Consider the following 27549-nt stretch of genomic DNA (forward strand, 5'->3'; position numbering starts at 1 on the left):
AGACGTACATGCAAAAACTAAACAGCATATTGGGTCAATAGACTCAACTTCTGTGCTGTTTTGGTGCTCTGGCTACCCAAACTTCTTGCGCCGGCCAAATGCCACGCCAACGGAAGGGTCTGGATCCCGGCGATTTCTAGAAAGCAAACATCCTAACCGTTTTGATTGGTCCCAGAGACAGATGTGCTGTGCCAGAACACACTTGGATAAAGCAGCGTTTAGAAAATGTGTCATTGGCTTCGATACCCTGGTTAAAGATGATCTGATGACTTTGTTTTGTACAACACCCTTCATTATGAGGGCAGTCTCAGACTGAAGTATGTAGCGAACATAGAGCAGCGGAAGAATTCAATTTGAGTTGTTATGAAACAAACCCGTGCACATACTGTCTGTGACAGCAAAGTCTTGCATCTCGCTCATCTCAATATCTGCGGTGCTGCTCGTGGCAACATTTTGCTGAGTCTACCTTTAAATGTCTTTGTATGCTTCAAGTCTAAGGAAAACATGGAGCTTTTATTGTTAGGGTGGAGTTAACCTCTGGTCTTTAGGGCCCAGACACCTTTAGTTTGGTGGCAGAGAGTACTTAGCACCTCTGAACGTAATGTGTGAACAGTGTGTGCACCGATTTTCCATGTAGAAGCACGAGTCAGACGTCTACAGTGGGTGGTCCCTAACGATCGGCACACGAACGCTAGATCCACATTCGGCGCGATGTGTGAAAGCCTTTAGGGTAAGTTAACCCTGGCCATGGCGTGTCACAGTAAGGCATCTATAGTTCACCTTCTCCCAACACTGGTTAAATACAGACGGACCTTCTCCTAACATTGGCTAGCTAGACCGACAGCTGGTAAAAGTGCAATAATATTGTTTTTAAAAGCAAATGAAAAGATTTGACAATCATAAACGTAACATAATTGCCTCTACAGAGACCCAGTCACACATACAAACCCTTTATAAAACCCAGAGCAGACATTCAGAAATAGAATGACAATAAACAGTTTCTTTTCAGATACAGTTGAAGTCGGAAGTTTACATACACTTAGGTTGGAGTCATTAAAACTTGTTTTTCAACCACTCCACAAATTTCATGTTAACAAACTATAGTTTTGGCAAGTCGGTTAGGACATCTACTTTGTGCATGACACAAGTCATTTTTCCAACAATTGTTTACAGACAGATTATTTCACTTATAATTCACTGTGTCAGAAGTTTCCATACACTAAGTTGACTGTGCCTTTAAACAGCTTGGGAAATTATGTCAATTGGAGGTGTGGATGTATTTCAAGGCCTACCTTCAAACTCAGTGCCTCTTTGCTTGACATCATGGGAAAATCAAAAGAAATCAGCCAAGACCCTCAGAAAATAAATTGTAGACCTCCACAAGTCTGGTTCATCCTTGGGAGCAATTTCCAAACGTCTGAAGGTACCACGTTCATCTGTACCAACAATAGTACGCAAGTATAAACACCATGGGACCACGCAGCCGTCATACCGCTCAGGAAGGAGATGCGTTCTGTCTCCTAGAGATGAACGTACTTGTGTGAAAAGTGCAAATCAATCCCAGAACAACAGCAAAGGACCTTGTGAAGATGCTGGAGGAAACAGGTACAAAAGTATCTATATCCACAGTAAAACGAGTCCTATATCGACGTAACCTGAAAGGCCGCTCAACAAGGAAGCAGCCACTGCTCCAAACCCGCCATAAAAAAGCCACACTACGGTTTGAAACAAAAATATAACTGTTTGGTCATAATGACCATCGTTATGTTTGGAGGAAAAAGGGGGACGCTTGCAAGCCGAAGAACACCATCCCAACCTTGAAGCACGGGGGTGGCAGCATCATGTTGTGGGGGTGCTTTGCTGCAGGAGGGTCTGGTGCACTTTACAAAATGGATGGCATGAAGAAGGAATATTATGGGGATATATTGAAGCAACATCTCAAGACATCAGTCAGGAAGTTAAAGCTTGGTCGCAAATGGGTTGAATGACCCCAAGCATATTTCCAAAGTTGTGGCAAAATGGCTTAAGGACAACAAAGTCAAGGTATTGGAGTGGCCATCACAAAGCCATGACCTCAATCCCATAGAAAATGTGTGGGCAGAACTGAAAAAGCGTGTGTGAGCAAGGAGGCCTACAAACCTGACTCAGTTACACCAGCTCTGTCAGGAGGAATGGGCCAAAATTCACCCAAATTATTGTGGGAAGCTTGTGGAAGGAAACGTTTGACCAATGTTAAACAATTTTGAAGACATTGCAACCAAATACTAATTGAATGTATGTAAACTTCTGACCCACTGGGAATGTGATTCTTTCTATTATTCTGACATTTCACATTCTGAAAATAAAGTGGTGATCCTAATTGACCTAAGACAGGGAAGTTTTACTAGGATTAAATGTCAGGAATTGTGAAACTGAGTATTGTATTTGTCTAAGGTGTATGTAAACTTCCTACTCTAACTGTATGATGGTCAACATCACCCACATAATACTGCCTCAGATTCCATTGGACCATTCCTGTTTGGGGGAACATTCCAGGTTGGTTCTACACATTCTGCTTGGTTCTGACATCAGGAGAGAATTCAATCCCCATGAACACATTTCACCAAAAACGGGAACACCGTGCTCTCCATGATGTAATCGTCTAATGACTAAACATGAGGAAGTTAAGTAAAAGCACCCTTTAAAATCGATCCGTTATAAATATCGGAATCATCTTGCCCCAGCACCGCCCTCCTAATCCATGTGTCCAGTGGGAGGAGCCTGTTGCCACGGTGGGGTGTCCAGTTGGTTGCTATGGTAACCACAGCTGTTAAGTCCATAAATACAACATGTACCAAAAATAGAATGTTCTCTTGTACCATTAACATTTGAAAAAGGATCTCCAGTGACTTTTCCTCTGGCATACCATTGATGTCACCATGATGTCATACCACCACTTTCCCCTTGATCTCCATGGCGTTCTCAGAGGGTTTACTGGACTGTTCCTCTGTCAGAGTAATGTAGGAGTACACCAGGCTACCTGCAATACTGACACACACACACACACACACACACCATTAACTGTCTGAAATGAATGACTATTTCTGCTGTTGTGTGACTGGTTCAGTGTGCAATAGTGACTTAAGTCCAAATATATCTGGTACATACCTGATATTTAAACCAATGAAATTTGTCCAAGAGAAAATGTAGTCTCCACCAAACACCATCCCGATGTATGTCACTAGAATATTCTGTAAGAAAGAGCGCAGTAGAAGGATTAAAAAACATTTTATCGTGTCATTATTAATGGGTTAGAAAAGTTTTGTCAACAGGTTGGGGTTAGAGAGCGTTTTATCATGTCATTATTAGGGATGCACAATATAATCGGTGAACTTGCCGACATCGGTATCGGCCCGATGTCAAAGCTACCGTGCATACCTATATAACGTAGGTACATGACGTGATGGCGTTACACGTGCAACACAGCACTCCTAACCTAGCCCACACAATGTCTGCTGTGTGGATCGAGCAGTCATTTGAAAGAGTAAGAACATTTCAGCTAGACAACTCAAAAGGTGAAATCTATTAACGCCAAAATAATGGAATTCATTGCCCTTGACAATCAACCGTTCTCTGTCGTGGGTGATGTTGGCTTTCGCCGACACTACCAAGTGTGCTATTTTTCAGATGTTACCCTACCAGAGTCACACTGCTATTAGCTTCACACCGTTTGGGTCTTTGTGTGTCAAAAAGAAACAGTAGTACTGTCAAAGCTGTACAGAAAAGTAAACACCGGCCACGAACGATGTGTTTACAACACCGCGTTGGTAATAAAGCATCATCATTTGTTTGATCGCAACTTCTGGGGTAGCTAGCTTTAGCTTGGTACCTAGCCAGCACCAATACAACCAGCATGAAAACAATGACCAGTAGAAACTGCAGTCATTTTCATTATTCTTAGCAATGATTTAGGAATCCTGGTGAGTATTAGCTAGGTTGCCACTTGTTGTTCATGATAATAAATTAGCTTTGGGCAACAGGGTTAAGCAGCCAGCTAGCTTCATCTGGCTAGTGAGGCACAACCTGACCGGGTTATGTGTTGTGAAGCTAGCCACAAGAAGGATTAGGCACAATGGTGGAATTTGCGATTTGCCTTCAAAATAAAACTAGGCAAGTCAGTTAAGAACAAATTCTTATTTACAACGACGGCCCGGACGATGCTGGGCCAATTGTGCGCCACCCTATGAGACTCCCAATCACGGCCGGATGTTATCCAGCCTGGATTCGAACCAGGGACTGTAGTCACCCCTCTTGCACTGAGATGCAGTGCCTTAGACCACTGCGTCCATGTGTGTGTGTTAACTATTTAACTGTACTAGAATGCTTAAAACGCCGCAAATAAAAGTTATCTGAAAATATCAGCCAATCACTAGTCATTATTGATGGGTTAGAGAGCATTTTATGTCATTAAGAGCATTTGATCACCTCATTAATGATGGGTTAGGGTAAAACATTTTATCTTGTCATTATTAATGGGGTTCTGTTCTGGGAGCTTACCTTGATACAGCCCACGATGGTGGTGGTTAGAGCTGAGTTGTATTGTGTACAGAGCACTGTAGAATACATCAGCACAAACCTGCAATACAAACACACCACAATTCATCACACACACAGCACAGAAGGGTAGAGAACAGACAGAGGATAAGAGTCAGGATCTCACCCCATTATACAGGATAGGATGAACTGGCTGAGAAACAGGACGTCTGACCAGCCATCATACTCCACCGCCTGTAGACATACACCATCATTAAGACAGCAGAGAAAGTGTATTCAGTAGTAGCTAACAACATAATGGCAGCTTTATGTGTTTCTGGCTGCTGGCCTCTTCACTTCCTGAGTTTGGAAAACCAGGTCACTCTGTACCACTCTCTCAGACACTGTCTCTCTGTCTCGCACTCTTTTGGTATCTTATTAGGATCCCCATTAGCTGTTGCAAAAGCAGCAGCTACTCTTCCAGGGGTCCACACAAAACATGACATAATACAGAACATTAATAGACAAGTACAGCTCAAGTACAGAACTACAAAAGCGGCACACGTAGCCTGCATCTCAATACACACACAAACTATTTAGGTCAAACGGGAGAGGTGTTGCTTTATCTGTTTTTTTAAACCAGGTTTGCTGTTCATTTGACCAATATGAGATACAGTATTATATAGAGCCATTATTGCATGTTTTCTTGTTTGTTCTGGATTTAAGGACTGTGAAAAGACCCCTGGTGGCATGTCTGTTGGGGTAAGTGTGTGTGTCAGAGCTGTGTGTAAGTTGACTATGCTAACAATCTGGAATTTAATATTAATGTTTCTTATAAAAAGAAGAACTGATGCAGTCAGTCTCTCCTCAACTCTTAGCCAAGAGAGACTGGCATTTTTCCCATTTTGTTGCCTTACAACCTGGAATTAAAATAGTTTTTGGGGGGGTTTGTATCATTTGATTTATACAACATGCCTACCACTTTGAAGATGCTAAATATTTTTTCTTGTGAAACAAGCAAGAAATAAGAAATAAAAAACAGAACTTGAGCATGCATAACTATTCACCCCCCAAAGTCAATACTTTGTAGAGCCACCTTGTGCAGCAATTACAGCTGCAAGTCTCTTGGGGTATGTCTCTATAAGCTTGGCACATCTAGCCACTGGGATTTTTGCCCATTCTTCAAGGCAAAACTGCTCCAGCTCCTTCAAGTTGGATGGGTTCCGCTGGTGTACAACAATCTTTTAGTCAGACCACAGATTCTCAATTGGATTGAGGTCTGGGCTTTGACTAGGCAATTCCAATACATTTAAATGTTTCCCCTTAAACCACTTGAGTGTTGCTTTAGCAGTATGCTTAGGACCATTGTCCTGCTGGAAGGTGAACCTCCGTCCCAGTCTCAAATCTCTGGAAGACTGAAACAGGTTTCCCTCAAGAATTTCCCTGTATTTAGAGCCATCCTTCAATTCTGACCAGTTTCCCAGTCCATGCTGATGGAAAACATCCCCACAGCATGATGCTGCCACCACCATGCTTCACTGTGGGGATGGGTTTCTCGGGGTGATGAGAGGTGTTGGGTTTGTACCAGACATAGCGTTTTCCTTGATGGCCAAAAAGCTCAATTTTAGTTTCATCTGACCAGAGTACCTTCTTCCATATGTTTGGGGAGTCTCCCACATGCCTTTGGCAAACACCAAACGCGCTTGCTTATTTTTTTCTTAAGCAATGCCATTTTATGGCCACTCTTCCGTAAAGCCCAGCTCTGTGAAGTGTACGGCTTAAAGTGGTCCTATGGACAGATACTCCAATCTCCGGTGTGGAGCTTTGCAGCTTTTTCAGGGTTATTTTTTTTTGCCTCTCTGATTAATGCCCTCCTTGCCTGGTCCGTGAGTTTTGGTGGGCAGCCCTCATGTGGTGCCATATTCTTTCCATTTTTTAATAATGGATTTAATGGTGCTCCGTGGGATGTTCAAAGTTCCGGATAAGTTTTAATAACCCAACCCTGATCTGTACTTCTCCACAACCTTGTCCCTGACCTGTTTGGAGAGCTCCTTGGTCTTCATGGTGCCCCTTGCTTAGTGGTGTTGCAGAATCTGGGGCCTTTCAGAACAGGTGTATATATACTGAGATCATGTGACACTTAAATAAAGTCCACCTGTGTGCAATCTAACTAATTATGTTACTTCTGAAGGTAATTGGTTGCACCAGATCTTATTTAGGGGCTGCATAGCAAAGGGGGTGAATACATATGCACGCACCACTTTTCCTTTTTTTATTTTATTTATTGAAACAAGTTGTTTTTTCCCCACCAATTTGGACTATTTTTGTTTGTCTATTACCGGAAATCCAAATAAAAGTTGTAATGCAACTAAATAGGAAAAGCACCAAGGGAGATGAATACTTTTGCAAGGCACTGTAGTATTTATATCAGCCCTCTGATTACAATGAAGAGCAAGACGTGCCGCTCTGTTCTGGGAGTTCAAGGTCTTTTATTGCAGCACTCGACCGGACAATAATCAAGACAAGAAAACTAGAGCCTGCAGGACTTGTGTCAAAAGCACAGCATCTCTTTATTAGACAGACTGCTCTCCATCTTCACAACCATTGAATATGTTTTGACCATGACAGTTTACAATCTAAGGTAACAAGTAATTTAATCCCCTCAACTTGTACAACCGCCACTGAGGTCTAGAACTTCGGAAATGATTTGCACCAAATAAAATGCTATTCGTTTTAGAGATGTTCAGGGCCAGTTTATTACTGGCACCCATTCCAAAACAGACTGCAACTGTTAAGGGTTTTGATGACTTCATTAGCTGTGGTTGATGAGTATCTGGTTGAATCATCAGCATACATGGACATACAGGCTTTCTGTAATGCCAGTGACAGGTCATTGGTCAAAATAGAAAAAAGTGGCGGAGCTAAAGAGCTGCCCTGTGGTACACTACACCTTAAATGTTTGCCATTAAGGAAGCGTCCATTAAAGAAACCCCTCTGAGTTCTATTAGATAGCTCTGAATCCACCATATTGCAATCTGAGGTTGAAAATCCATAAATTCTCTCAACAACAGGTTATGGTCAAAGGCTGCACTGAAATCTAACAGAACAGCCACAATCGTCTTCTTTTACATTTAAGTCCGTGAAGTACATGTTGAGTGCCCTTCTCTATAAGCATGCTGGAAGTCTGTTGTTAATTTGTTTACAGAGAAATAGCATTGTATTTGGTTGTACTGTATTTCCAACAGTTTGCTAAGAGTTGGCAGCAAGCTGATAGGTCTGGTGTTAGAACCAGTAAAGGCTACTTTACCACTCTTGGGTAGCCGAATGACTTTGGCTTCCCTCCAGGCCTGAGGACAAAGACTTTCCTCTAGGCTCAGATTAAAGACATGACAGACAGATGCTTTTCTTTAATTATTAGTTTTTTCATGCATGAGTACGACGGCTAACTGTTCGTTGTTGACGTTTCCTGCCTAAGTTTGCCCACTTTGCCAATTGTCTCGCGCCCTCCCTCTCAGTCTCTCCATGACATCAGCACATTGACAAACTGCTGCCACACAGACCGGTAGACAGACAGATCTTACCCTCTGAACGTCTCCAGTGAGTTGAGCTAGCAGCATTGTTGGAAAGATCATAAACAACGCATTATAATACAGCAAGCCATACTTCCCCAGCTCCTGAGGGGGAGGGAGAGAGGGGAGGGGCAAGAGGGAGAGAGGGGAGGGGCAGAAGAGGCAGGAAAAAGAGGGAGAGAAGAGAACAGAGAGGGTTATTCATGATGGTACATTCCTCTCTAGCCAGCATACAGCTGTCACCAGCTCACTGCTCTGGTTGTTGGGACGGCATGCTAACTCCATATATGGTGGTAGAAGAGTACCTCAGTGTCTATGCTGGTAGGTTTATCATTAGTCTAAAGAACAGTACATAAAAATTACTTTGGCAGTAGTAGAATAGTATAACTAGAGGTAGAATATAACTAGTAGTAGAATAGTATAACTAGTAGTAGAATACTATAACTAGCGGTAGAATAGTATAACTAGTGGTAGAATAGTATAACTAGTGGTAGAATAGTATAACTAGCGGTAGAATAGTATAACTAGCGGTAGTATAGTATAACTAGCAGTATAGCTAGTGGTAGAATAGTATAACTAGCGGTAGTATAGTATAACTAGCAGTATAGCTAGTAGTAGAATAGTATAACTAGCGGTAGAATAGTATAACTAGCAGTATAGCTAGTAGTAGAATAGTATAACTAGCGGTAGAATAGTATAACTAGTAGTATAGCTAGTGGTAGAACAGTATAACTAGTGGTATAACTAGTAGTATAACTAGTACTATAGCTAGTGGTAGAACAGTATAACTAGTGGTATAACTAGTAGTAGAATAGTATAATTAGTAGTATAGCTAGTGGTATAACTAGTAGTAGAATAGTATAGCTAGTGGTAGAACAGTATAACTAGTAGTATAATAGTATAACTAGTAGTATAGCTAGTGGTAGAACAGTATAACTAGTAGTAGAATAGTATGATAGTATAACTGATGGTACAATAGTATAACTAGTAGTATAACTAGTGGTGATGAGAGATCATAAAACAAGTATACATTAGTAGTCAAAGCAGTAGCATAAAGTGAATTAGAAAGCTAGCAGACAGTGTAATATGAGTGCAACAGCCAACCTCATGTCAACTCCCAAAATGAACTCTCATTCAGAAGTCACTTTCTAAACATATCTCAGCCTGCCTGTGCTCTACTGGAGTACAAGCCTTGATCATTTATTGAGTTAAAACTTCAGTCACAAGTTTTGTCTGATTAACTGATGAACTAAACTAACTGGTATCCAACAATAACATGTGAAGGATAGCTTGCCTTCCATTATCTCCACATATACTACATGACCAAAGTATGTGGACACCTGCTCTACAAACATCTCATTCCAAAATCACGGGCATTAAAATATGGATTTCGTCCCCCCTTTGCTGGGAAGGCTTTCCACTGGACGTTGGAACATTGCTGCGGGGACTTGCTTCCATTCAGCCACAAGAGCATTAGTGAGGTTAGGTACTGATGTCGGCCGATTAGGCCTGGCTCGCAGTCGATGTTCCAATTCATCCCAAAGGTGTTCGATGGGGTTGAGGTCAGGAATCTGTGCAGGCCAGTCAAGTTCTTCCACACCGATCTCGACAAACCATTTCTGTATGGACCTCGCTTTGTGCACGGGGTCATTGTCATGCTGAAACAGGAAACGGCCTTCCCCAAACTGTTTCCAAAAAGTTGGAAGCACAGAATAGTCTAGAATGTCATTGTATGCTGTCGAGTTAAGATTTCCCTTCACTGGAACTAAGGGGCCGGAACCATGAAAAACAGCCCCAGACCATTATTCCTCCACCTCCCTGACCAAGGCCCTTCTCCCCCGATTGCTCAAATTAATGTAATACATTTTTGAATAAGGTTGTAACGTAACAAAATGTGGGGAAAGTGAAAGGGTCTGAATACTTTCCGAATGCTAGGTGCTAAATATATTAGTCCAGCTAGGTACAACATACGGTATCAGTCAAAAGTTTGGACACACCTCTTTCAAGGGTTTTTCTTTATTTTTTCTATTTTCTACATTGTAGAATATTGAAGACATCAAAACTATGAAATAACACATATGTAGTAAACAAAAAAAGCATTCAAAATATATTTTAGATTCTTCAAAGTAGCCTTGATGACAGCTTTGCACATACTTGGCATTCTCTCAACCTGCTTCATCTGGAATGCTTTTCTGAGCCTTTGTTGGCTGCTTTTCCTTCACTCATCATAAACCATCTCAATTGGGTTGAGGTCGGGTGATTGTGGAGGCCAGGTCATCTGATGCAGCACTTCATCCCTCTCCTTCTTGGTCAAATAGCCCTTACACAGCCTGGAGGTGTGTTGGGCCATTGTCCTGTTGAAAAACAAATGATAGTCCCACTAAGACCAAACCAGATAGGATGGCGTATCGCTACAGAATGCTGTGGTAGCCATGCTGGTTGTGTGCCTTGAATTCTAAATAAAGCACAGACAGTGTCACCAGCAAAGCACCATCACACCTCCTCCTCCATGCTTCACGGTGGGAACCACACATGCGGAGATCATCCGTTCACCTACTCTGCATCTCACAAAGACACGGCGGTTGGAACCAAAAATCTCAAATTAGAACTCAGACCAAAGGACAGATTTCCACCGGTCTAATGTCCATTACTCTTCTTTCTTGGCCCAAGCAAGTCAATTCTTCTTATCGGTGTCCTTTAGTAGTGGTTTCTTTGCAGCAATTCGACCATGAAGGCCTGATTCACACAGTCTCCTCTGAACAGTTGATGTTGAGATGTGTTTGTTACTTGAACTCTGTGAAGCATTTATTTGAGCTGCAATCTGAGGTGCAGGTAACTCTAATGAACGTATCCTCTGCAGCAGAGGTAACTCTGGGTCTTCCTTTCCTGTGGCGGTCCTCATGAGAGCCAGTTTCATCATAGCACTTGAAGAAACTTAATGTTCCGAAGTAGGGATGGACTGTCCTTTCTCTTTGCTTATTTGAGCTGTTCTTGCCATAATATGGACTGGTCTTTCACCAAATAGGGCTATCTTCTGTATACCACCTACTGTGTCACAACACAACTGATTGGCTCAAACACATTGAGGAAATAAATGCCACAAATGTACTTTGAACAAGGCACACCTGTTAATTGAAATGCATTCCAGATGACTACCTCATGAAGCTGGTTGACAGAATGCCAAGAGTGACTACTTTGAACAATCTCAAATATAAAATATATTTTGATTGGTTTACACTTTTTTGGTTACTACATGTGTTATTTCATAGTTTTTATGTCGTCACTATTATTCGACAATGTAAAAAATAGTAGAAAGAAAAAACCTGGAATGTGTAGGGCCCCAAACTTTTGACTGGTACTGTATATTAGTCCAGCTGGGTGCTACATACAGTACTAGTCCAAAGTTGACACACTTACTCATTCAATGTGGAATTTCTTCCCTTCTTAATGCGTTTGAGCCAATCAGAAGACCCAGAGTTACCTCTGCTGCAGAGGTTCATTAGTTACCAGCCTCAGAAATTGCAGCCCAAATAACAGACAACTCAACATCAACTCTTCAGAGGAGACTGCATGAATCACAGCATTCTGTAGCGATACGCCATCCCATCTGGTTTGCGCTTAGTGGGACTATCATTTGTTTTACAACAGGACAATGATCCAACACACCTCCAGGCTGTGTAAGGGCTATTTGACCAAGAAGGAGAGGGATGAAGTGCTGCATCAGATGACCTGGCCTCCACAATCACCCTACCTTAACCCAATTGAGATGGTTTGGGATGAGTTGGAACGCAGAGTTAAGGAAAAGCAGCCAACAAGTGCTCAGCATATGTGGGAACTCCCTTCAAGACTGTTGGAAAAGCAGGTTGACAGAAGGACAAAGCTGTCATCAAGGCAAAGGGTGGCTGCTTTTTTGGTTACTACATGATTTCATGTGTTATTTCATAGTTTTGATGTCTTCACTATTATTCTACAATGAAGAAAATAGTTTAAAAAAAGCAAAACCCTTGAATCTGTAGTTGTGTCCACACTTTTGACTTGTACTGTATGAATGTATATATAGAGTTGGAGTCGGAAGTTTACATACACCTTAGCCAAATACATTTTAACTCAGTTTTTCACAATTCCTGACATTTAATCCTAGTAAAATTTCCCTGTCTTAGGTCAGTTAGGATCACCACTTTATTTTAAGAATGTGAAATGTCAGAATAATAAGAGAGAATGATTTATTTCAGGTTTTATTTCTTTCATCACATTCCCAGTGGGTCAGAAGTTTACATACATTCAATTAGTATTCGGTAGCATTGCCTTTAAACTGTTTAACTTGGGTCAAACGTTCCGGGTTGCCTTCCACAAGCTTTCAATAATAAGTTGGGTGAATTGTGGCCCATTCCTCCTGACAGAGCTGGAGTAACTGAGTCAGGTTTTTAGGCCTCCTTGCTCGCACATGCTTTTTCAGTTCTGCCCACAAATTTTTTATAGGATTGAGGTCAGGGCTTTGTGAAGGCCACTCCAATACCTTGACTTTGTTGTCCTTAAACCATTTTGCCACAACTTTGGAAGTATGCTTGGGGTCATTGTCCATTTGGAAGACCCATTTGCGACCAAGCTTTAACTTCCTGATTGATGTCTTGAGATGTTGCTTCAATATATCTACATAATTGTCTTGCTTCATGATGCCATCTATTTTGTGAAGTGCACCAGTACCTCCTGCAGCAAAGCACCCCCACAACATGATGCTGCCACCCCCGTCCTTCACGGTTGGGAAGGTGTTCTTCGGCTTGCAAGCCTCCCCCTTTTTCCTCCAAACATAACGATGGTCATTATGGCCAAACAGTTATATTTTTGTTTCATCAGACCAGAGGACATTTCTCCAAAAAGTACAATATTTGTCCCCATGTGCAGTTGCAAACCGTAGTCTGGCTTTTTTAAGGCGGTTTTGGAGCTTCCTTGCTATGCGGCCTTTCAGGTTATGTCGATATAGGACTCGTTTTACTGTGGATATAGATACATTTGTACCCGTTTCCTCCAGCATCTTCACAAGGTCCTTTGCTGTTGTTCTGGGATTGATTTGCACTTTTCGCACCAAAGTACGTTACTCTCTAGGAGACAGAACGTGTCTCCTTCCTGAGCGGTATGACGGCTGTGTGGTCCCATGGTGTTTATACTGGCGTACTATTGTTTGTACAGATGAACGTGGTACCTTCAGGCGTTTGGAAAGTGCTCCCAAGGATGAATTTCTAAGGTCTTGGCTGATTTCTTTTGATTTTCCCCATGATGTCAAGCAAAGAGGCACTGAGTTTGAAGGTAGGCCTTGAAATACATCCACAGGTACACCTCCAATTGACTCAAATTATGTCAATTAGCCTATCAGAAGCTTCTAAAACCATGACATCATTTTCTGGAATTTTCCAAGCTGTTTAAAGGCACAGTCAACTTAGTGTATGTAAACTTCTGACCCACTGGAATTGTGATACAGTGAAGTAATCTGTCTGTAAACAATTGTTGGAAAAATGACTTGTGTCATGCACAAAGTAGATGTCCTAACCGACTTGCCAAAACTATAGTTTGTTAACAAGAAATTTGTGGAGTGGTTGAAAAACGATTTTTAATGACTCCAACCTAAGTGTATGTAAACTTCCGACTTCAACTGTATATACATACACACAAATATATTATATACACACACACACAGACAGACACACATTAGTCCAGCTAGCTGCTACATACCTTCGAGTCTAGCTTCTGCTTGACGTAGGCTCCGTTAGCTGCAGTCAGAACATCATTTAGCAGAATAAACACATAGCCTTGGAGGTCGAAAGACAGGTCAGCACTGGAGAGAGAGAACACGTACGGACGGACACACACAGCAGGTCAGTAGAGCGCAGAGACAGGTCAGAAACATAAGGGAGGGTGAACATGTTGAAACATGTATTTAGCTGGGGGCAGAGACTCAGCGAACACACGCCGTAAAGACAACATTCTAGAGAGGGCATGACTCCTCCAGCACAACTCAAAGAGATCATTTAAACGCTTTATGAATTGATTCATTTTATTTTTGGTAAAACAATATGCACAGTTTAAAACAGTTTTTAAACTACTAGAAACCCAGAGGATGACATGAAAGCGTAAACACTTGTTTCCAATCTGGTCATTCGGGACAAAAACAGGACATAACACAGGAAAATACATGGAGATACTGGTGTGGACCCTAACCCTTCTCTGCACCAGGAATAAAGCTGACCTGAAGATATTATATATGATATGAATAAAGCTGACCTAAAGATATTATATACGATATGAATAAAGCTGACCTAAAGATATTATATACCATATGAATAAAGCTGACCTAAAGATATTATATACCATATGAATAAAGCTGACCTAAAGATATTATATACGATATGAATAAAGCTGACCTAAAGATATTATATACCATATGAATAAAGCTGACCTAAAGATATTATATACGATATGAATAAAGCTGACCTAAAGATATTATATATGATATGAATAAAGCTGACCTAAAGATATTATATACGATATGAATAAAGCTGACCTAAAGATATTATATACCATATGAATAAAGCTGACCTAAAGATATTATATACGATATGAATAAAGCTGACCTAAAGATATTATATACGATATGAATAAAGCTGACCTAAAGATATTATATACGATATGAATAAAGCTGACCTAAAGATATTATATACCATATAAATAAAGCTGACCTAAAGATATTATATACGATATGAATAAAGCTGACCTAAGATATTATATACCATATGAATAAAGCTGACCTAAGATATTATATACGATATGAATAAAGCTGACCTAAAGATATTATATACCATATGAATAAAGCTGACCTAAAGATATTATATACGATATGAATAAAGCTGACCTAAAGATATTATATACGATATGAATAAAGCTGACCTAAAGATATTATATACCATATGAATAAAGCTGACCTAAAGATATTATATACGATATGAATAAAGCTGACCTAAAGATATTATATACCATATGAATAAAGCTGACCTAAGATATTATATACGATATGAATAAAGCTGACCTAAAGATATTATATACCATATGAATAAAGCTGACCTAAGATATTATATACCATATGAATAAAGCTGACCTAAAGATATTATATATGATATGAATAAAGCTGACCTAAAGATATTATATATGATATGAATAAAGCTGACCTAAAGATATTATATACCATATGAATAAAGCTGACCTAAGATATTATATACCATATGAATAAAGCTGACCTAAAGATATTATATACCATATGAATAAAGCTGACCTAAAGATATTATATACCATATGAATAAAGCTGACCTAAGATATTATATACCATATGAATAAAGCTGACCTAAAGATATTATATACCATATGAATAAAGCTGACCTAAGATATTATATACCATATGAATAAAGCTGACCTAAAGATATTATATACCATATGAATAAAGCTGACCTAAAGATATTATATACCATATGAATAAAGCTGACCTAAGATATTATATACCATATGAATAAAGCTGACCTAAAGATATTATATACGATATGAATAAAGCTGACCTAAAGATATTATATACCATATGAATAAAGCTGACCTAAAGATATTATATACCATATGAATAAAGCTGACCTAAGATATTATATACCATATGAATAAAGCTGACCTAAGATATTATATACGATATGAATAAAGCTGACCTAAAGATATTATATACGATATGAATAAAGCTGACCTAAGATATTATATACCATATGAATAAAGCTGACCTAAAGATATTATATACCATATGAATAAAGCTGACCTAAAGATATTATATACCATATGAATAAAGCTGACCTAAGATATTATATACCATATGAATAAAGCTGACCTAAGATATTATATACCATATGAATAAAGTGGTCCTATAGATGATATACCATGACTAAAGCTGACGTCAGAGACTCTTCACACCTGGAGCAGTAGAACGTACCTTGCTGCTACAAACGCCCCCAGGATCATAGTAAACACTGTTAGCTGGACAGGCCTGGAGAATGTCTTCCTGAAGAGTTGAAGAGTAAAAGGTTAGAGACTAATAAGTACAGGCCATCAGACAGTCTTCAAACCTCTTGATTTATTCCATGTTGTGTTACAGCCCGAATTCAAAATGGATTCAATAGATTTCACCAAATTACCCATTTTAACAAAGTTTAAACATGTATTTAGAAATTGTCGCAAATGTATTGAAACTGAAATACAGAAATGTCTAATTTACATAAGCATTCACACCCTTGAGTCAATACATGTAAGAATCACTTTTGGAAGTCTTTCTGGGTAAGTCTAACAGCTTTGCACACCAGGATTAGAAAATAGTTGCAGTAGTTAGTTTTTTATTCTTCAAGCTCTGTCAAGTTGGTTGTTTCTAGACAGAAATGTTCAAGTCTTGACAGATTTTTAAGCCAATTTACACTTAACACAAATAAAACGCAACATACAATTTCAAAGATTTTACTAAGTTACAGTTCATATAAGAAAATCAGTCAACTGAAAAATTCATTAGGCCCTAAGCTATGGATTTAACGACTGGGAATACAGATATTTTTTTAAAGATAGGGGCGTCGATCAGAAACCAGTAAGTATCTGGTGTGACATATCCTTCGCATAAAGTTGATCAAGTTGTTGATTGTGGTCTGTGGAATGCTGTCCCACTCAGCTTGCTGGATATTGGCAGGAACTGGAACATGCTGTCGTACACGTCGATCCAGAGCATCCCAAACATGCTCAATGGGTGACATGTCTGGTGAGTATGCAGACCATGGAAGAACTGGAACATTTTCAACTTCCAGGAATTGTGTACAGGTCCTTGCGACACGGGGCCATGTATTACCATGCTGAAACATGAGGTGATGGTGGATGAAAGGCAAAAAAAATAAAAAATGGGCCTCAGAATCTCGTCACGGTACATTACATAACCAAAAGTATCTGGACACCTGCTCGTCGAACATCTCATTCCAAAATCATGGGCATTAATATGGAGTTGGTCACCCCTTTGCTGCCATAACAACATACACTCTTCTGGGAAGGCAAACCACTAGATGTTGGAACATTTCGATCAGCCACAAGACCATTAGTAAGGCCGGGCACTGATGTTGGGTGATTAGGCCTGGCTCGCAGTCGGCGTTAAAATTCTTCCCGAAGGTGTTCGATGGGGTTGAGGTCAGGGCTCTGTGCAGGCCAGTCAAGCTCTTCCACACCGATCTCGACAATCCATTTGTGTATGGACCTCGCTTTGTGCATGGGGGCACTGTCATGCTGAAACAGTAAAGGGCCTTCCTCAAACTGTTGCCAAAGTTGGAAGCACAGAATAGTCTAGAATGTCATTGTATGCTGTAGCATTAAGATTTCCCTTTACTGGAACTAAGGGGCCTAGCCCGAACCATGAAAAACAGCTCCAGACCACTATTCCTCCTTCACCAAACTTTAGTTGGCACTATGCAATCGGGCAGGTAGCGTTGTCCTGGCATCCGCCAAACCCAGATTTGTCCGTCGGACTGCGATGGTGAAGCTTGATTGATCACTCCAGTGAACGCGTTTCCAATGGTCCAGAGTCTATTGGCTGCGAGCTTTACACAACTCCAGCCGACGTTTGGCATTGCGCATGGTGATCTTAGGCTTGTGTGCGGCTGCTCGGCCATGGAAACCCATTTCACGAAGTTCCAAACGAACAGTTCTTGTGCTGACGTTGCTTCCAGAGGCAGTTTGGAACTCTAGTGAGTGTTGCAACCGAGGACCGACAATATTTACAAGCTAATTTGAAGAGGTGTCCACATACACTATATACAAAAGTATCTCTGTAACATGTCTGAGTATGCAGGCCACAGAAGAAACATTTTCAGCTTCCAGGAACTGTGTACAGATCCTTGTGACATGGGGCTGTGCATTATCATGCTGAAACAGGAGACTATGGCGGTGGATGAATGGCACAATAATGGGCCTCAGGATCTCGTCATGGTATTTCTGTGCATTCAAATTGCGCTTGTTGTCCGTAGCTTATACCTGCCCATACCATAACCCCACCACCACGGGTCACTCTGTTCACCATGTGGCATCAGCAAACCGCTCGCCCACACGACGCAATGCACGTAGTCTGCCATCTGCCTGGTACAGTTGAAGCCAGGATTCATCCATGAAGAGCGCATTTCTCCAGTGTGCCAGTAGCCATCGAAGGTGAGCATTTGCCCACTGAAGTTGGTTACGACGCCAAACTGCAGTCAGGTCAAGACCCTGGTGAGGATGACGAGCGGGCAGATGAGCTTGCCGGAGACCTTTTCTGACCTTTTGTGCAGAAATTAGTGCTCGTCTCAGACAATCCCACAGGTGAAAAAGTCAGATGTGAAGGGGCTGGCGTGGTGGTTACACTTTGCTTGCCGATGTGAGGCCGTTTGGACGTACTGCCAAACTCTTTAAAACAACGTTGGAGGCGGATTACGGTAGAGAAATGTAACATTCAATTATCTGGCAACAGCTCTGGTGGACATTCCTGTAGTCACCATGCCAATTACACACTCCCAACTTGAGACATCTGTGGCATTGTGTTGTGTGAGACAACTGCACATTTTAGAGTGGCCGTTTACTGTACCCAGCACAAGGTGCACCTGTGTAATGATCATGCTGTTTAATCAGCTTCTTGATATGCCACACCTGTCAGGTGGATGGATTATCTTGGCAAAGGAGAAATGCTCACTAAGACGTTTTTAAACAAATGTATGCACAACATTTCTGGGATCTTTCATTTCAGCTCATGAAAATGGGGACTAGCACAATAAAAGAACACCTTACGGCACGACAGGGACTGTGAAGAGACATTTTTATGCATTTTGTATTATGTAGTGTATTATGTGATACGTGGTTATCTCGCCTGGCTATCTTAAGATCAATGCACTAGCTGTGGGCCGCTCTCTTCGGGAGCGTCTGCTGAATGGCTGAATTGTCATGTAAATGTGGTGCTATGTATGTATTTTATTTGTCGTTTCCTGTTTGGACAGCAGGAAGAGTTGCCACTACCTCTTCAGCTAATTTGGGATCCTAATAAATACTGAACCAGGTTTTCCTCTAGGATTTTGCATGTGCTTAGCTCTATAGTGTTTTTTATCCTAAACAACTCTAGTCCTTGCCATGCCAAGCATACCCATAACATGGTGCAGCCACCACCATGCTTGAAAATATATAGAGTGGTACTCAGTGATGTGTTGGATTTGCCCGAAACATAATGCTTTGTATTCAGGACATAGAGTAAATTTCTTTGCCACATTTTGTGCAGTTTTACTTTAGTGCCTTATTGTCAACAGGATGCATGTTTTGGAATACTTATATTCTGTACAGGATTCCTTTTCACTCTGTCACTTAGTTTAGTATATCAATTACAATGTTGTTGATCATCGGTTTTCTCCTATCACAGCCATTAAAATCTGTAACTGTTTTAAAAAGTCACCATTGGCCTCATGGTGAAATCCCTGAGCGTTTTCCTTCCTCTCCGGCAACTGAGTTATGAAGGACGCCTGTATCTTTGTAGTAACTGGGTGTATTGATACACCATCCAAAATGTAATTAATTACTTCACCATGCTCAAAGGGATATTCAATGTCTGCTTTTTTTAACCATCTACCAATAGGTGCCTTTCTTTATATTTAACCATCTACCAATAGGTGCCTTTCTTTGCGAGGAGTTGGAAAACCTCCCTGGTCTTTGTGGTTGAATCTGTGAAATTCACTGCTCGACTGAGGGACCTTACAGATAATTTTATGTGTGGGGTACAGAGATGAGGTAGTCATTCAAAAATCTTGTTAAACACCATTATTACACACAGAGTGAGTCCATGAAACTTATTATGTGACTTGTTAAGCACATTTTTACTCCTGAACTTATTCAGGCTTGCCGTAACAAAGGGGTTTAACACTCATTTGAGTCAAGACATTTCAGCTTGACAGTTTTTTATGAATTTGTAAAACATAATACCACATTGACATTATGGGGTATTGTGTGTAGGCCAGTGACAACAAAAAAATGTTTTTAATACATTTTGAAATTCAGGCTGTAAGACAACAAAATGTGGAAAAAGTCAAGGGGTGAATACTTGGTGGAGGCACTATTTTATTACAGACATACAGACTGGTCAATTAGGGGTGAATCCTAACTGCCACTTAAACAAATATGTTCCCTTGGTCTCCAATGACATAAATGCATGACTACAGGAAAATCACACAGTAGAAGTTAGGATTCTCCCTTTAGAGGGTAGAGAAAACAACGCTGTTTAACCTAGTGTTCCAATATTCAAAATGAGTATATTTAAATCATACTTGAGCAGCAGAACTTCAGCCATCATGGTGAAGAGGATGGAGAACCTCCTGAGGACTGTGAACATCGGCAGGCTGGGAGAGAACAATATCATCATCTATCCACTACCTCCAAAACAACACAGCTAGATGAAGCCTCAACCTACAACCCCAACCTGCGCCCCCAGATAACCCCAACCTATAACCATTCCATATAACCCCATATAACCCCAACCTATAACCATTCCATATAACCCCAACCTATAACCATTTCATATAACCCCAACCTATAACCATTCCATATAACCCCAACCTATAACCATTCCATATAACCCCAACCTATAACCATTTCATATAACCCCAACCTATAACCATTTCATATAACCCCAACCTGCGCCCCCAGATAACCCCAACCTATAACCATTCCATATAACCCCAACCTATAACCATTCCATATAACCCCAACCTATAACCATTTCATATAACCCCAACCTATAACCATTTCATATAACCCCAACCTATAACCATTCCATATAACCCCAACCTATAACCATTTCATATAACCCCAACCTATAACCATTTCATATAACCCCAGATAACCCCAACCTATAACCATTTCATATAACCCCATATAACCCCAACCTATAACCATTTCATATAACCCCAACCTATAACCATTTCATATAACCCCATATAACCCCAACCTATAACCATTTCATATAACCCCAACCTATAACCATTTCATATAACCCCAACCTATAACCATTCCATATAACCCCAGATAACCCCAACCTATAACCATTTCATATAACCCCATATAACCCCAACCTATAACCATTTCATATAACCCCATATAACCCCAACCTATAACCATTTCATATAACCCCAACCTATAACCATTTCATATAACCCCAACCTATAACCATTTCATATAACCCCAACCTATAACCATTTCATATAACCCCAACCTATAACCATTCCATATAACCCCAACCTATAACCATTTCATATAACCCCAACCTATAACCATTCCATATAACCCCAGATAACCCCAACCTATAACCATTTCATATAACCCCATATAACCCCAACCTATAACCATTTCATATAACCCCATATAACCCCAACCTATAACCATTTCATATAACCCCAACCTATAACCATTTCATATAACCCCAACCTATAACCATTCCATATAACCCCATATAACCCCAACCTATAACCATTTCATATAACCCCATATAACCCCAACCTATAACCATTTCATATAACCCCAACCTATAACCATTCCATATAACCCCAACCTATAACCATTCCATATAACCCCAACCTATAACCATTTCATATAACCCCAACCTATAACCATTCCATATAACCCCAACCTATAACCATTTCATATAACCCCAACCTATAACCATTTCATATAACCCCATATAACCCCAACCTATAACCATTTCATATAACCCCAACCTATAACCATTTCATATAACCCCAACCTATAACCATTCCATATAACCCCAACCTATAACCATTCCATATAACCCCAACCTATAACCATTTCATATAACCCCATATAACCCCAACCTATAACCATTTCATATAACCCCAACCTATAACCATTTCATATAACCCCAACCTATAACCATTTCATATAACCCCAACCTATAACCATTTCATATAACCCCAACCTATAACCATTTCATATAACCCCATATAACCCCAACCTATAACCATTTCATATAACCCCAGATAACCCCAACCTATAACCATTTCATATAACCCCAACCTATAACCATTTCATATAACCCCAACCTATAACCATTTCATATAACCCCAACCTATAACCATTCCATATAACCCCATATAACCCCAACCTATAACCATTTCATATAACCCCAGATAACCCCAACCTATAACCATTTCATATAACCCCAACCTATAACCATTTCATATAACCCCAACCTATAACCATTTCATATAACCCCAGATAACCCCAACCTATAACCATTTCATATAACCCCAACCTATAACCATTTCATATAACCCCAACCTATAACCATTTCATATAACCCCAACCTATAACCATTCCATATAACCCCAGATAACCCCAACCTATAACCATTTCATATAACCCCAGATAACCCCAACCTATAACCATTTCATATAACCCCAACCTATAACCATTTCATATAACCCCAACCTATAACCATTTCATATAACCCCAACCTATAACCATTTCATATAACCCCAACCTATAACCATTCCATATAACCCCATATAACCCCAACCTATAACCATTTCATATAACCCCAGATAACCCCAACCTATAACCATTTCATATAACCCCAACCTATAACCATTCCATATAACCCCAACCTATAACCATTTCATATAACCCCAACCTATAACCATTTCATATAACCCCAACCTATAACCATTTCATATAACCCCAACCTATAACCATTTCATATAACCCCAACCTATAACCATTTCATATAACCCCATATAACCCCAACCTATAACCATTTCATATAACCCCAACCTATAACCATTCCATATAACCCCAACCTATAACCATTTCATATAACCCCAACCTATAACCATTTCATATAACCCCAACCTATAACCATTCCATATAACCCCAACCTATAACCATTCCATATAACCCCAACCTATAACCATTCCATATAACCCCAACCTATAACCATTCCATATAACCCCAGATAACCCCAACCTATAACCATTTCATATAACCCCAACCTATAACCATTCCATATAACCCCAACCTATAACCATTCCATATAACCCCAACCTATAACCATTCCATATAACCCCAACCTATAACCATTCCATATAACCCCAACCTATAACCATTTCATATAACCCCAACCTATAACCATTTCATATAACCCCAACCTATAACCATTTCATATAACCCCATATAACCCCAACCTATAACCATTTCATATAACCCCAACCTATAACCATTCCATATAACCCCAACCTATAACCATTTCATATAACCCCAACCTATAACCATTCCATATAACCCCAACCTATAACCATTTCATATAACCCCAACCTATAACCATTTCATATAACCCCAACCTATAACCATTTCATATAACCCCAACCTATAACCATTCCATATAACCCCAACCTATAACCATTTCATATAACCCCAACCTATAACCATTTCATATAACCCCAACCTATAACCATTCCATATAACCCCAACCTATAACCATTTCATATAACCCCAACCTATAACCATTTCATATAACCCCAACCTATAACCATTTCATATAACCCCAACCTATAACCATTCCATATAACCCCAGATATTACCAGAGCATCATTCAGAAAGTATTCAGACCCATGATTTTTCCACATTTTGTTACATTACAGCCTTATTCTAAAATGAGTTTTCCCCCTTTTCAAACTACACACAATACCCCATAATGAGAAAGCAAAAACAGGTTTAGACATTTTGGTAAATGCATTAAAAATAAACAGAAATACCTTCTTTACATAAGTATTCAGACCCTTTACTCAGTACATTGTTGAAACACCTTTAGCAGCGATTACAGCCTCGAGTCTTCTTGGGTATGAAGATACAAACTTGGCACACCTGTATGTAGGGAGTTTCTCCCATTCTTCTCTGCAGATCTGCTCAAGCTCTCAGGTTGGATTGGTAGCGTCGCTGCACAGCTATTTTCACGTCTCTCCAGTTATCATGTTCAAGTCCGGGCTCTGGCTGGGCCACTCAAGGACATTCAGAGACTTGTCCCAAAGCCACTGCTGCTGTGTCTTGGCTGTGTGCTTAGAGTCGTTGTCCTATTGGAAGGTGAACCTTCACCCCAGTCTGAGGTCCTGAGCGCTCTGGAGCAGGTTTTCATCAAGGATCTTTGTACTATGCTCGGTTCATCTCTCTCTCAATCCAGACTCATCTCCCAGTCCCTGCCACTGAAAAACATTCCCACAGCACGATGCTGCCACCACCATGCTTCACTGTAGGGATGGTGCCAGGTTTCCTCCAGACATGACGCTTGGCATTCAGGCCAAAGAGTTCAATCTTGGTTTCATCAGACCAGAGAACCTCGTTCTAAAGGTCTGAGAGTCCTTTAGGTGCCTTTTGGCAAATTCCAAGGGGGCTGACGTGTGCCTTTTACTGAGGAGTGGCTTCCGTCTGGCCACTCCACCATAAAGGCTTGATTGGTGGAGTGCTGCAGAGATAGTTGTTCTTCAAGAAGGTTATCCCATCTCCACAGAGGAACTCTGTCAGTCACCTCCCTGACCAAGGCCCTTCCCAATTGCTCAGTTTGGCCAGGCAGTCAGCTCTAAGGAAGAGTCTAGGTGGTTCCATACTTGTTCCATTTAAGAATGATGGATGCCACTGTGATGTTGGGGACCTTCAATGCTCCAGAAATGTTTTGGTACCCTTCCCCAGATCTGTACCTCGACACAATCCTGTATCAGAGCTCTACGGACAATTGCTTCGACCTCATGGCTTGGTTTTTGCTCTGGCATGCGCTGTCAACTGTGGGACCTTACAGGTGTATGCCTGTCCAATTAATTGAATTTACCACAGGTGGAATCCAATCAAGTTGTAGAAACATCAAGGATGATCAATGGAAATAGGATGCACCTGAGCTCAATTTCGAGTCTCATAGCAAAGGGTCTGAATACTTACTTTATTTACATCTTTTTTTTATTTTATACATTTACAAACATCGCTAAAAACCTGTTTCCGCTTTGTCATTATGTGGTATTGTGTGTAGATTGATGAGGAACATGTTTATTTTAATCCCTTTTAGAATAAGGCTGTAACGTAACAAAATGTGGGAAAACAGAAGGGGTCTGAATACTTTCCGAACCCCCGGGTAGCCATAGGGCTGGGCAATATGACGATATATATCATGTGACAATAGAAAAACATCTATCGTTTATTCCGTTGTGTCGCAAATCACACTCTTTACGGCAATATTTTTAGTCAACTTGACGACGCTTTGCGTTCTAGAAATTTGCAACACAAACATGGAGTGAACGTGACATAGAGCACGGAGACAAGGGGCTCGTACCTAAAAGAGGAGCGACTTCGGTCATGGACGTGGTTTGGGTATGAAAAGTCTGACACGGACCAGAAAACCGTCCTTTGCAAAATATGCCGCAGGCCGGTCCTGAGAACAGGCTCAAACACCACTAACCTCTTTTACCACCTACGCAAGAATCATGTGAAACAGTTTTTTTTATTTAAATATTATCTTACCTTTATTTAACTAGGCAAGTTAGTTAAGAACAAATTATTATTTTCAATGGCGGCCTAGGAACAGTGGGTTAACTGCCTGTTCAGGGGCAGAACGACAGATTTGTACCTTGTCAGCTCGGGGATATGAACCTGCAACCTTTCGGTTACTAGTCCCAACGCACCAGGCTACCCTGCCCTGTGAAACAGTACAGTCTACGGATGAGACCCAAAAAAGTAAAGTTGAGTGCTCAAAACAAATCCGACTCAGACGTTGCAATAGCGTTTGCCCGCGGCACACCATATGGCAAAGAATCACGAAGATGGAAGGAGATAACAGCTGCTGTTACAACTTACATCTGCAAAGACATGGCCCCAATTTACACGGTCAAGAAACGGGGGTTTCGTGAGTTAACACCCGACCCAAGGTACCAAATTGATATGCGACACGTATTAATGCCAAAATAACATGCAACACAGGCAACCCCCCCAATTTATATATATATATATATATATATATATATATATATATATACATGTTCGTTTGCAACTATAGTTGAAGTGTTTTCTATTTACCTTTTTCGATTTTATACATTATTTTATATTTTGTTACAGGCTTAATTGAAAATGTACAAAGTTTCTAAATAAAAGGAGAACTTATCAAATATGATTAAGAACCTTTAATTTGTTGAGTTTAATTCAAAATGTAATGAGAAATAGGCCTTTACATGTGGTCATTTTATATAAACTATTGATTCATTGAATTCACAGAAAATGTACTATATCATGATATGTATCGTTATCGGATTTGAAATGACCTATATCGGGATATGAGATTTTGGCCATATCGCCCAGCCCTACCACAACATATATCCATTACATATAACCATAACATATAAACCCAGATAACCATAACATACTTTAGCCGTTTTGTTCCAAACAGTCCAGTTATCTGGTTCCCTACGTACAAGAAAGGGAGCGGGAAGGTCTGCAACAAGAGAAACACGTTACACACACAAAGATGGACACAGACAGACATGCACACCTACCTATTAGCTGACTGACTCACCTTGCGAGGTATACTATGGTCGAAGTCTGGGAAACTTAGCACCCTCAGAGCCTTGCCCACCCACAGCACGACCACGGTGGCCAGCATCTACAACACAGACGCCTCAGTTATACTGGAGTAACACACCGCACTCTCTCACACAAACACAGGAATAACACCTACCTGACCGATGCCGACACATATTGACGAGGGGAACCTGAAAGTAAAAATGTATCGTACTGTGACAAGAAAACAGCTTGAGAAAATTGACAAACATCTCGTGTAACTTTGTGATATGAAGGTGCCCCAAACCGTGACACATCGACAAAGCTACAGTAGTCAGCTAGCTAGTGTAGCGATCAAAGTTAATTATTTAAAGTTTAACGTTAGCCACCAAAGCCTCAAACCTGTAGCTAAGTTACCTACATAGACAATATAACTGTCTAAATGTGTATCTAACGTTAGTAGGAAGTAGCTCGCTGACGTTAATTAACTAGCTAAATAACGTAACCTGTCCAAGCAATATTATCTAACTAGCAAGTGAGTTTACGTTAGCTAGTTAATGAATAGCCTGACCAGAATCAAACAGTACGTAGCATCGCTGTGTGTCTAGATGTTTTTGGAACTAGCTAACAGCCTAAACGGAAATCAAACAAACCTATAGTTTGTGAGGATGCTCTTGTTTACCACGACGATGAGGAAAGAACTGAGTCCGTAAAATACCGCGGCGAACAGCTTCACGAACACCGTGAGAGATTTGTCCGCCATCCCCAAGCACTCTTTCCTCTTTCCCACTCTCTAGAAGAGTCTAAGTCTAAATGGGAT

The 27549-nt window shown here is 40.5% G+C and overlaps 1 protein-coding gene across 2 annotated transcripts; it reads right to left on the reverse strand.

Moving 5' to 3' along the window:
• Positions 1-2350: 2350 nt before the first annotated feature.
• On the reverse strand, positions 2351-27549 carry LOC120035758 (UDP-N-acetylglucosamine/UDP-glucose/GDP-mannose transporter-like). Of its 2 annotated transcripts, XM_038982304.1 has the most exons (12): positions 27383-27549; positions 26908-26941; positions 26746-26832; positions 26597-26664; positions 20456-20527; positions 16093-16161; positions 13809-13911; positions 8094-8186; positions 4700-4767; positions 4537-4615; positions 3148-3230; positions 2351-3027 (listed from the first exon to the last, which is right to left on the reverse strand). In XM_038982304.1, exons 1-12 carry the CDS (start codon positions 27490-27492, stop codon positions 2925-2927), a joined length of 969 nt encoding a protein of 322 aa, XP_038838232.1. In that variant the 5' UTR covers positions 27493-27549; the 3' UTR covers positions 2351-2924. The 2 variants fall into 2 exon arrangements, with proteins under 2 accessions (XP_038838232.1, XP_038838233.1); XM_038982305.1 differs by lacking the exon at positions 4700-4767.

The sequence above is a fragment of the Salvelinus namaycush genome, unplaced genomic scaffold (genome assembly GCF_016432855.1).
Source record: "Salvelinus namaycush isolate Seneca unplaced genomic scaffold, SaNama_1.0 Scaffold1106, whole genome shotgun sequence".
Classification (NCBI taxonomy): domain Eukaryota; kingdom Metazoa; phylum Chordata; class Actinopteri; order Salmoniformes; family Salmonidae; genus Salvelinus; species Salvelinus namaycush.